The sequence below is a fragment of the Diuraphis noxia genome, unplaced genomic scaffold (genome assembly GCF_037042655.1).
Source record: "Diuraphis noxia isolate RWA-SAM2 unplaced genomic scaffold, SU_Dnox_SAM2 contig0005, whole genome shotgun sequence".
In the NCBI taxonomy this organism is placed as follows: domain Eukaryota; kingdom Metazoa; phylum Arthropoda; class Insecta; order Hemiptera; family Aphididae; genus Diuraphis; species Diuraphis noxia.
The window spans coordinates 11,976,056-11,989,831 of record NW_028301715.1 but is presented as its reverse complement, the minus strand read 5'-3'; the positions used below and the strand labels follow the sequence as shown (position 1 = coordinate 11,989,831).

General features: G+C 29.0%; 1 protein-coding gene across 1 annotated transcript; it reads left to right on the top strand.

Moving 5' to 3' along the window:
* The first annotated feature begins 1,133 nt into the window (after window positions 1–1,133).
* Window positions 1,134–10,585, top strand: LOC107167401 (U-Kazal-Dg21.2). Its single transcript, XM_089229039.1, has 3 exons — window positions 1,134–1,292; window positions 4,445–4,678; window positions 10,368–10,585. Exons 1-3 carry the CDS (start codon window positions 1,262–1,264, stop codon window positions 10,424–10,426), a joined length of 324 nt encoding a protein of 107 aa, XP_089085165.1. The 5' UTR covers window positions 1,134–1,261; the 3' UTR covers window positions 10,427–10,585.
* The last annotated feature ends 3,191 nt before the right edge of the window (window positions 10,586–13,776 follow it).

Sequence of the window (13,776 nt, the reverse complement as noted above, 5' to 3'; positions counted from 1 at the left end):
CAAATACCGAGCCGGAATATCATATAACTGAACAAAAATGTCCCTGTTCCTCTGCACAGTTAAGCACGACACCGCGTTCACCCCAACACAACTCCAGCAATATAATATGAAATTATACTTATAATTTCGTACATTGTACATAATGTGTGTTTAATATGTTAACAAAGTGATTAAATTGGCTATTGGCAGTATAATAACATTGACAATTTTTTCATAATGTTATTACTATTTTTTTTTTATAAATGTTAGATATTTTTTTGTGAAAGCATTATATGGGCTTAACTACTCACTGTATTTTACGAACTATACTGCTGTACAAGAGCTGTACAACTTAATTTGATGTATATTTATTTGAAGTTTGATAGCAATACCAAAGTTTAGCGTGTGGAAGTTAAATACAATTGGGTGGAATACATAAATAAAATTATAACTAATTAGTAATTACTGTCTACTGATTCAATATAATCTATGTTCAATACGACGTTCCAATATAACTTTATTGTATTATGTATTTTAAATTGTATATTTCTATAAGTTACTTAATACTACAATGATATTAGGTACCTATAATATAGTAAAAAAAACTGAATTCGTTAACAAATTCTCTGTGAAACGAGCATAGCCATTGTACCTATCCGATACACGCGCCACTGAATTTTAGTCGAGATGAACATACCTATTACTAATATTGTTGTCAAACAAAGACTCCTTCGACGATGAACGCTGCGGTTCATCGTGATGTACGCATACGGAACGCGTCTCGGCCGATAAATTTATTGGCATAACCTTGCGACGGGTCAAAGTCATTTTTTAACGAAGCGCACCGCAATATTCACATCGTGACGAACACATTTCCAAAACGCATTTACCTAGTAGACAGACGAATGAAATAAAAAAAAAAATAAAAAACACAAACACATACAAAGTACATCCTTTGTATATAAACATAATAATATGAATGCATTGCAGTTTTGTTACATAATTGATGGACAGCAGCCGTAGCGACAGGTGGAGGGGGGGGGGGTGACCAATTATATTTAAGCAGCAAGTACGTTATAGGAATGACCTTTTTTCACGTCGGTCGGTCAACAGGAAAAATAAAATAAAATAATATACGTATGGGTAGGAGAACCGTCTATATAAGACAGCTGCGCGCGTCATCCGGCGAACAAAACGATTTGGTCCCGCTAAGTGCACGAAACACGATAATTATCATTATCATCATAAACAAGACGTATAAATAACACAAAACAAATACAACATGAAATCTTTAACACTAGTCCTGTTAGTAGGTAAGTCGATATTATTTGTATTATTATTATCAATAACAGTAAGTAGTTACTCTATTGTATATTATATAATACTAGCTGAACCCGTGCACTTCGTACCCCGTAAAAATCCTACCTCTTATATGTCAGAAACATAATATTAAATTCGTTTCCTGTGATTTTGCTAGCAGTATACTTTTATATATATAGATAGATAATGGTTAAAATATACTAAGTAATAATCCTACAACGATATTCAATTTAGTTTATCATTATAATTTTATTCGTTCTATCGAGAACAGTCTGACAATTCGAATATTTGATTGATTGATATTTGGGCCTATCACTTTTAATTTAACCTATCTTCTGCTCATAGGTCTAATATATCCATCGATCCAGCCGTTTAGGAATGCATAAAGGACAAACATGCAGACAGACAGAAATCCAGTTATATATATACACAGGGTGTCCCAAAGAGATCTGACAAATGAAATAACTTTTGTTCTAATCAATATTTTCAAAAATTTCTTTTAAATATAATCCATAGACACTTGCACTACATTTTTAGAATACATTATTTATTTTTTATTTTTTAATACTGAAAATAAAAAAACTTAAAAATTGATAAATTTTTTTTCAAAATATTCAATATAGCCAATTTGTAAATTTGATTTTCAGAAAAATGTATATGGTAAAAACACTTATTTAAGTCAAAAGGCTGATTTTTTACATTTTTTTTAAAAAATCAATATTTTCGTTAGGTAAATTATAGTAATTTATAGTTTATACATCACATATTATTAAAATAAATACAATAAAAAAAATAGTTGGATTTTAACTTGCACTTATTTAAAAATGTTCTTATAAAATATTTTTAAAAAACTTTATTATTATTTGAAATTACAAGGTTTCTAACATAAACTAGATCGTAATTTACTTAACGAAAATATTGATTTTAAAAAAAAATGTAAAAAATCAGCCATTTTACTTAAATAAGTGTTTTTACCATATAAATTTTTCTATAAATCAGATTTACAAATTGGCTATATTGTCATTGAATATTTCGAAAAAAAATTTTTATCAATTTTTAAGTTTTTTATTTTCAGTATTGAAAAATAAAAAATGTATTCTAAAAATGTAGCGCAAGTCTGAATTATATTTAAAAGAAAATTTTTTTTAAATATTGATTAAAACAAAAGTTATATCATTTGTCAGAATGTTAGATCTCTGTGGGACACCCTGTATATATATATATATATATATAAGATATTATTAATTCCACCAGGAATTTCAAATTGCTCTCAGAAATAAAATACCTAATATTGCATGTAGGTATAAAACTTTTCGTGCTAAATAGATTTAAATTTTAAATTCACAACTGAAAATTAGAATATAATAAAGGACAATAAATGCCCACATGCAACGTGCAACAGTTTAGAAGTATTATAACTTATGAAATATTGGGGAATAAAATACAAAAAAAAAAAATTATACTCGTCTTATTGTGTTTGAGCAATGTAAAAAGTTTTCAGCATGTTCAAAAAGCTTGGCCGTGTTAGATTAATTTTCTTTTTACAAGAAAATACTACCAATACATTTCAATTCCAACACATTAAGCTGCATTAAATTCTGAAAACATTGAAAGCAATAGTCGAATCAATCGAATTATTTCGGGATGAAAGTATCATGTTATGTCATTCAAATGTACTAAATTATAATCTTTATGTAATTGGGTTATTACCCGTAAACAAATAAATAATAATAATAATGATTTAAAAAATAGTGTTCGATCCGATGTTTTAGTTCATAAAACTAATAAATAATAAATTGTTCGACTTTGAACTGAGCCTTATTAATGATATGATTCTGGAATGATAATTACAATATGTAGGTGACTATAACTGACTACAACGACGCAGTACCTACTATCAATTATTTCATTGATCCGATTATGTTTGACTTTAAGCCATATTTAATATTAAATTATAAATGTCAGATAATGCCTGTATTTAGAGTCATAGTTATTGTAAGTATCTACTTATCTACTTATCTATCCCCATCATATATAATTTTTGTTTGGTTTTAAGCCCACAAGAACAACCAAATTCTATATAATTATGGTATAAAAACAATATATAATTTCATAATTTAACAAAACAAATACAATTAACTCACCATAATCATTTACATTTATGTTATAGTGGGTATTGTCATATTACACACGTTTATAGCTCGTAGTTTAACATTATTTGGCATTTCAAAATAGATTTTTCAATTCTCAATAAAAAGTAATACATAGTTAAGGATACAGTACATCACTATCGCATTTATGTTATATTCACCCTCTCAGATATTATCAGTTTGATAAAAGACATAAAATAAAAAGATTAAATTAAATTAAAATTATTTTCATAAGAAAATATTCAGAAATCTATTAACTTCCTAAGTCATAACAAACAAACAAACGGAAACCAAGCATTCCAATTTTATAATTTACTAAATATTTGGGCAAATAAGAGAAACATCCTCCTCTTATTGATAATAAATATATGATATTGTGACATTTTTCCAGTCATAGTTACACATTTATTATCTGTCATAATTTACCTCATTTTTTAAAAGCATTTTTCACTTATTGCTTTCTAAACTGAATGAAAAACAATAATTGTCTAGTACCTATATTAATTGCTCAATAGTTCCTAATCCAAGACACCTATTCTTAAATGTAAGTGATTACATATCGTCATAATAACATAATACATAATGCATTACTCCCTTAGATAGGTTCCGGATGGAAATGTGTTTTCAGCATGTCAATGTTAACATACTTTTTTTTTATAAACATCAAAATCGTGTTTTATACTTTCCTTCATATAAAAATATTCGTAAAATACTTTTCAATAAACCTTGCACAAATAACGACGTATTACAGCTGCAGCAGGCAGTGATCATAAATATATAGATGCCATCAATTCCAATGTTGACAGTGAGTTTCCCAATAGTAACACTATTATAGTATAATAACGCTATAACCTCAAAAATATTTAAAAGAAACATTTAAACACTGCAAGACCTCACCACTTAGTAAAAAGAAACACACAATCACACAATTTATTATACAATAATATAAAACGAAAATAACAACGGCTGTCTATATAATATATAATATTGCATAGGTGTGACCATCGCATTGGTGTCAGTCAATGGCAGTCCAGCCGGCGACAAGAAGATTGGTACCAGCCACAAGCTGAAGACGACCAGCACGACGACCACGATTTCACCAGCCCGTAAATGCAAGTCTGAGTGTCCGAACGACTATAATCCGATTTGCGGATCTGACGGGGCCAAAGTGAACTTGAGTTTCGGCAACAAGTGCGTCATGGAGAAATACAACTGCGAGCACAACACGAGTGAGTATAGAGGACAATCAGTAGTCGGTATTAATGGACTATTTAAAATATACGTATTATGTACTTCAACACCGCAAAGGCATAATGATTGGCAATAGGGTAATAAAAAAGCGCGCCTGCAAGCCGTCGTGTGCTATGACCTATTAAACGCCTAAACACTTTATGTAAACACCTCGAAATAGCGAACGAAAACCTGGTTAAACTATAGGCTCTCTCACTGATCGCTGAAACAGTAAATTAGCAGAATACCATTTGTTAGGCCCTATCAAATATTTTTTTTTTATTATTATTTACTTATTATTTTTTCTCCTCCCCGCCCTAAAAATTGTTCAACAATAGATTTCAATTCATCCCAGCCCCCTTCAACCATCGCGTTGAGCCATCAAAGCTAAGACAGCACTCGAATTCCAAACGCATTTAATACAGCTACCTATATAGTACCTACGCAAACGGCAAAACTAATTGCACGAGACGTCACTTTATGTGAATATAATATCATTATGTCCGAGTAAAATCAACTATATCGCGTGATCGTCAATCGTCATGCGTTTCGATTTGGAGAAAAAAAGAATGAATTGCGTGCACCTGTTTATTCTAGCATTTGATATTGCATAATATATATGTATACATTGTGTAGTTATTGAATTGTGAACAAAAATATAAAATACATTTTAAAAAAATAGGCTACATTTTACATTGCGTGTTTGAAGTGTTCAATAGTTTAACTACCTTGTTACCTAACACAAAATATTTTCCGGAATGACTTTCAATTATTTGATATTTATATTTTTCAATTCAATTTTAACAATATTATTAACCATGAATAGTTTCTTAATTATTAAAAAAAAAACATGGAAGTAATGATATTTGATTATTCATTATTCCCGAAATAATTAAATTGCATTAATAAAAATTACTAATTAATACGCATATAATAAATAATATATATATATTATTATATTCTCAAATCACAAATTCAACGTTACAATTATATATATTATTCGATCCGTGGTTGCATTTTTCCGTCCGGTGTCCACGTAGTGTCTACTTTAGCAACCCAACAACATTCAACTCAGTTAATAATATTATTATCGTCCTGTATCACGAGTGCGTGAATAATAATTTATTGTATTAATAATCGTAATCTAGAACGGCGAACGAATCGTAATTACACCGATTAGTTAAAGTGTTAGGTTCGTGTATTATATCTGTATATAATAATAATAATATAATGAAACTAATTATAACGAACTTCTACGGAGGGAAGACAAATGGCCTCGGTTAATTCGTCTCGATGAACCACCCCGGCGAGGACGGTATCTACGTTTTAAGCGTTCTCGACAAAATAATATAAGAAAAATAGAACTCATACGTGTGATGTTATTATTATTTATCATGATATGTTGTACAGGCAGTTTTACAATCTAATATATTAACGCTATTTTCAACCCCTTTATCTTTAACGTTTTTATCTCTAAACCGATATAAATCCGCACGTGGTCATAAAAATGTACACCCACGCACGGATATTATACCACTAAACGGGGTACTCGAGGGGCTCATAATATATTATGATATACCACCCGGTTAAATGTTCAGTCGGTCCCTGAAGACATGTGTTTGTTTCGGTTACCTTTATACGTACACTCATTATGATGTCAAAATAAGACTTTATGAGGTTGCATATTTCACTTATTTAAAAATAAAATTTTAATTCAATCCTGATATTATTATTTGACTATCCAAAAACAAACAAACCGGTGCTGGATGCCATAAACCTGAGTATTGACGTGTATACATATAATTTGATTTGATGGGATTTTTCAAAACTACATGGGTTATGTATGGGCGCGTGTATTATGTATAACCTTTATGCAAAATAAACGGCCAAAATGATTAGTCAAACGATCAAATGGGACACTGTGAATTATTTTTATTTACCAATGAAACTTGGTACCCATTTCTTATGTGAAATTGAATTTAAACAAAGAAAACCGAAAAACATATCTTTGAGTAAGTAGGTTACGTTTGCATAATACATTGCCCGAGAGGGGGGGCCTATATTATAATTGGTGAAATCGTTCCATAATACCTATTCAATTTCTTTTGTAACTCTATAAAAAATAACGAACAACTTTTTAAAAGTTTGAGCCCATATTAAATGGGGAATTTAAATCTATAGTGACAGGGAACGCTAGATTTAGTATTTTCTTATAACTTTAATTACTATACTTCCAGTTCGTCAGAACTTTTGAGAAGTTGTATTGTATTTATTTAAAAAGTGATGTATTTTTATCAGAAATGGTCAGTGCAAAAAAAAACAGTTTAATATGTACTATTCGTAAATTGTTTTGTTTCGAAGACGGAAGTAGAGGTTTTTTTTGTTTGTGCCAATTGTTTTATATTATATTAGATAACATACGTAATTCCATGAATGCAGATTACTAATTTATAAACTACTACACCAAAAAAAAGAAAAATATCAGTTACATTTATTGAACAATTCGATGTAAATGTTATTGCTTAAATCATAGGCATGTGCAGATTTTTGAGTCAAGTATGGCTAAATTCAATCCAACCACCCACCCAAGTCACGGTCACACAAGAAAAAATGATTAACATTTGCTCACTACAAACTTCAATATAACCCTTTAGTTTAGAGGGAGAAAAAGTGTTTAGAGAATAAAAAAGGAATAAACATCATTGTAAAACCAATACATTCCTAGCTCCGCTCAGAATCTAATACGATCTGGAATAAGAGATTGCTTACACAATCATTATCTTTAAATTTTAATTCTAGTGCATTTTTACAATGTTAGAAGTATTTTAAACATTGATAACTTCGTATAAACAAAATATATAAGATATACAACAAATAAATAAATATAGCAGGAGCTACAAGAGTTTAACCCATACAAGTTATTATATAATATATAATATTTAATAATATAATATAATATATTAATATAATAATATAATATATATAAATTAATATAATAATATAATATATATATATACTATAATTAGGTAAATAGGGTAAAAATGACTTGACCTACCCTACACCATTTTACGAATATTACTGGTCTAAACCCATTCAAAAATTAATAATTCAAGAGGTATCACCAATATTTTGAATTATAAAATTATACTTTAGAGACCAAAAAAATGAAATTTTGACCTCATGTCAAACTTATAAATTCTTTCTTTAAGATTAAATGATTAATATTGTATTACGTAATTGTTATGAAATTACCATTAACTCAAAAATAATATCAAATTTAATAGTTTTTTTAATTCTATAAATTTAAATCACATATAGATACATATTGTATTGAATTAGAGCACAGAGTGTCTACTCTAGACTAAATACTCGACGTTTTAATAGTTTCAAACACTTAATTTCAAATTGGGATCGAAAATTATATTATATCAGGTACCTATAATAATGTTAACATATTATAATGTAGAAACTGCAGTGGTTGTTATGCATTCGTTTCAATAATGTGACGGGGCAAGTGAAATCCACTTTGTTCTACAAAAGCATGATTTTGTAGGAAATTCTACTGGTTTTATAGCAAGTTTCTCGAAAACTATACTGTGAAATTTGGCAAATGACTTTAATATAGCATATGTGTCAAATTTCTAATAGAGTGGTTATATGAAACTTTTGAATCGGTGCCTCTAACCAACAATGAGTTCACAAACGAAACAAACAAAATTCATATTGCTACAGTATGTAACCCATAATAGCTCTTTCAGACAATCAGCACAATATAATATCATACGATGCATTACATTGTAATTTCAAATTTTAAGCACAATAAGTGCATCTTTATTATTTATACAATATAAATTGTCATTTGCCCCCAGCTCGTCTAGCGTTGATAATATTATATCAATTTAATCTGTATTGGACTTGTATAACAACAGTCAACAACAAAAACCTCGAAAAATTATTTTAATTGCTTAACCACAAATATGGTTTAAGCACGACGACTTGAACGCATATCGTAATTTTATATACCTATATGTATAAATTATGTTATATTAAATGATTCTACATACAAATCGACCGACCACGGACCGCTGCAACATCAACTGCATATGATTGAATAGAAAAAATAAAAATTATAAAAATTTCAATTCTGTTAACTGTTTACCACTTTCTCCGAGTCACGTGATATCCAATCGAATCGTAAAAATAGACCTTTATACATGTCGGTTGGGTGGAGGGGTGTAACTTGTGTGCTGTGTGTGTGTAAGATTTTTTTTAATGTAAATAAATTAGCAAGCCGAGAAATAATATTCCCGAAAGGAAAAAAGTAGGTCAGCATTTCGGTGGTGGATGTGTTTGTTCATCGGGCAGGATAGTGTAATTTTACTGTATTCAATTTGAATGCAATGATTGCATTCGATAAAAAAAACAATTCTGAGCGGACAAGGGAATCTTTTTAATTTAATTTAATTCATTTCTATGGTGATAAACAAAGCGTTATAAGAACAGCTTAAGAACGATTTATATAATTAGGTAATTTATATAATTATAATTATAATTTATAATTAGGAAATATCATAAAAATGAAACAAAATATAAAATAAAAGAAAAAGCTCAAAAGTCGCTCAAATATTTTGCAATGTCTAGATAAGGACAATATAAATAAACAATCCAAATTTCAAGTATTTACGAATGTTTTTAACCAAAATACAACAAAAAAAACTCCCAAAATTAAAATGTCTATAAATAGCTCAAAAATGGCTAAGATTTTCCGAACTTTAAACCGTAAGGAATAAAATATCCAAAATACAACAAGAAAGATCTCGTATCATTTTTCATTTGAAGCAATATTTCTGGCAGAAAACGTCGTCCGTAGGTAATTATTTAATATTACAAAATCGTACATTTTTTCTCATTTAACCTCTTTTATTTCGAGTACCGTTTGGAAAATCGAAAAATTGCCTCTCTAAAGTACTAGCTCAAAAACATTACCTTTCATAAAAGATGCTACACTTGATACTTTTGAGCAAGTTTAGAGGGAGAATAAGTGTTTACAGAATAAAAAATAAAAATAAATAAACATCATTCTTAAACCAATATATTCCTCGCTCCGCTCAGAATCTAAAACCACGATGTTAAAGCACGAAAAAACGTTTGGGAGCCCTTTAGGGAGGGATTTTGGTATAACCCACAATATAGCTTAACCCGTATATTATAAATTGTTGGCCATTCAATATACATAATGGTAAATAAATCATGAAATACGCTCGGGGCGTAAACGTTTAAGATGCGTCACAGAACTTCAGTGTATAAAATATGTTTATAAACCGTATTTATATCCAAAACGAGTATAATAATACCTTACTTATTATGTAATATTATATATAAATATATATATATTTATATGTATATAGCGGACACAGATAAATTCAGTCACCGCAATGATTGAAAGACAATATATAACTGTGCCCGAATAATATAATATTATGATTCGCCGTAGGACCCTATAAGACTATGCGATATGTATATATTATTATACATACGTAATTTAAATAGAAATTTCAGTCTTACAAAATATGTTACAATATTATTATATGTATATTATAATTTCAAACACAAACTCATTAGTCCACGTGGATTGTAAACTTTTTGTTTTTTTTTTTGCGTGCTTATTTATTAATATTTATGTTACAGAACTCACTGTGAAATTGGAAGCTGAGTGCCCCAACAGCAAAGGCATCCGGCTTGCTTAACTGCATGCACGTCCTATTCAACTACACAGCAATGTGAAATATAAAAAAAAAAATGTCTATATACATTACATATTGGCAAGCAGCACGTGCAGATATCGACGAGGATAATAGTACCTATACCGTTCGCAAGAGAATTCGTCAATTTTTTAATTTTTTCCCCTCAACTTCCGCCCACACACGTACATCATCGCACACACATACACACACACACTTACAAGTATAAAAAAGATCTAGCACGCATACACAAACACACGTCATGCCAACGTTATTTTAATATTTTATTATCTAGCTATTTTTACTATCACCTACCTATATTTGTAATGATTATTTTTCTTCGTCAGACTCATGTACATGATCTCGTGTACATGTGGATCGTGTATAATAATAATAATAATAATAAATACATAAAATAATTTTAATTACAACGACGCATTTTAGTATACCACAATAATTATTATTTCATAATAATGTACATATTCCAAAACATGTATCAACGATATATAATATAAACAAAATGTAATAGTTACCATTTAATAATTAATATTATGACCGTCACTACTGATATTCTTTTTACCATTATTAATTGCTGAACGATTTAGATTTCTGCCAAAAACATAGATAATATTACATTACATTATATATATTATTTATATACGTTTTAATAAACGACCGTAATGCCTACCACACTTGTATAATGATATTATACAATTCCCGCGAATTGATATGAAAATAATAATAATTTCAATATTGTTCTCGGCTTGAGGTGTGCCCGCCGTATTTCAAGTCGGTCTGCAGACTTGAAAGTTTTACTTTTCTTTATAATAGGTATGTGAAGAAAAAAAATAATGGTAGAAAAATCGGTTCGTAGTAATATAGAAAAGCATTTTAAGCACTGTCTTTACTGACTAGTGTTCAAGTGTTAATCCCTCGGCCGAAGACATTTACCATTGTTTACCTATGGCATTACAGTGCAGTAGTGCAGTGTTACCTAAAAAGTCGCGAAAACGATCACAGAGAATCTTTGAATCATTGAACTTTGTCACTCGTGTCGAGAGAAATCAATCGAAAATTCTATAATTTATCGTTATTGGAGAGATGTATACCATTTGTATATACTACCAATAAAAGTAGAAGCGACTTCAATACTCTATTTTCGATTTCAATAAGGCCTAAAGAGTAAGCGAAGACATTCAATGGCTTTCATATGCGCGTAACACAACTTTCGTATTAATAAAGTTTTCTCGTTCCGCTATGGTACCCTCTGCCATCATGATTTAACACCTAGTTACACGTGTATATAATACATAGGACTTTCTGCAGTACGTTAAATTTCTCCTGTAAAGCTCGATATTAGTTTTTATCAAACGAAAAAACTACTCTCAAGTTTACAACACGAAGCGAACACCAAAGAGTCTCGAATATACAACAACCATAATTTCCCATCATGCTCAAGTGGTTTTTATCAGAACTGTCGTTTTCTACTCTAGCAAATTCAGTCATCAGCTATTCGTTCTATTCCTTTTGGTAAAACTGTCAGCACAATAAAATTCGACATAGCTATTATACCTAAGTCCATGTACTCCGACCACTGACTGACAACTTATTGCTTTGGAATAATGGAATGCGGAAAAATTAGTTACCTACTTCCGATGAGTGATTTAATTATCAATAAGAAGATTTTACTGTATCTATTTCAAATATTTTTACACTCAGGAATTAGGAATATACATCACGGGTGCATATTATTCATAGGTAATATGATATATATCTTTGTAAAATGTATCTAAAAATATACCACTAAAATACATATTTCAATCGTTTGAGTATATAATTAATGTGTGAGAATATTCGATGCACGTATAATTCAAGTTATTAGTTTATCATTTTATTTCACTTTGCCTTTTTGTACAATAATTATCTCAGACATTTTTACAGTGACAACGATTAATAGTTATATAATAAGTACCGAAAGTAATTAAATTATCATAAGTTTATATAAAAAGTACATTAGACCTACTTAAAATAAATTATATTGATCACAAAATATAAAATTATGTTTTTGTTGAATAATTCAATATCGGTTTCTTTTGTATAAAATAAACGTAAAAACACAATTAAAAAAAAAGCTAGACAAGTGAATAGCCACCACTCTGTTTTACAGTGTTAAGAAGGTCACTGTAATATATGTGTTAAAATTGAATTCAATAAAACAAAAACATTTAATACGAAAAACAATTGTGAAAGAAAATGACCTAATTCCTTACAAGTATATTTTACTATATTATTACTGTTATTTTTAAAGTTATTTATTTTAAGATTATAGAATACGATGGATTAAATTATATTATGCTAAAAAGAATACATTTGAAAATGTCATTGTCTATATAGGTACATTATACAACATAGCAATGTGTACTTTAAAAGTTTCAAGTACTCACAATCAAATATATAAATTTCAACAAAATAACTAAAATCATTATGACTTATCATTTACTGTTACTGAAACACTAACTACTATAGTATCTATCTAATAAACAATTATATTTTCGATTTTAGTAATTAATTACCCTAATAGTTGCATAATTATATAGATACTTGCTATATAGTAAAGAAATTGCAAAAATGTAAAATAATTCAATGTTATTTACTTTGTGATAGTTATTTATAAAATTATAAACTTACCAACATAATATAGTTCAACACAAAAAACACTTACGATTGGTGTAATATAAACCTGTACACGATTATATTTCATGTCGTTGTCATCGTCGTCGCGATCATTGTGTCACCCCCCACGACGAGTTGATACACAATTATGGCAAGATAGGTACTCTACATTTTTCACGGTTGAATATAAGTTTGCTGCACAGTGCACAATATTATACTTATTCTGTTATTCAACTGTATACTTATTATCAACTTATTTATTATATGGCGTTAGCCCAGACAAGACTGTTTTCACTCCGTGACGAATATTATTGAATGACTTGGATTAAGTGTGGATGGTATAAAACTTAGAAAGTTATAAAGAGTAATATTTGTTTCAAAATCATGTCTATTTATTTATATTGTTGATATTTTAGAACGAAATGAAAGCTAATAACTATCATTATTTTTTTTAATCATTATTATTAGTTAAGTATTATATTTTATTTTAATGATTTTGTTTGTCATATTATAATCTATAAAATAGGTATAGGGCAACTAAAACCACTACCATCCTAATTCGGACATTTTCAATCCTCAGTACGACGGATTCCAAATACATCTACACACACTAATGATACTATTCATTTCAGCTACAAACACAAAATAACGTAAAGTGTATTAAGCAACACATTGCCTATACA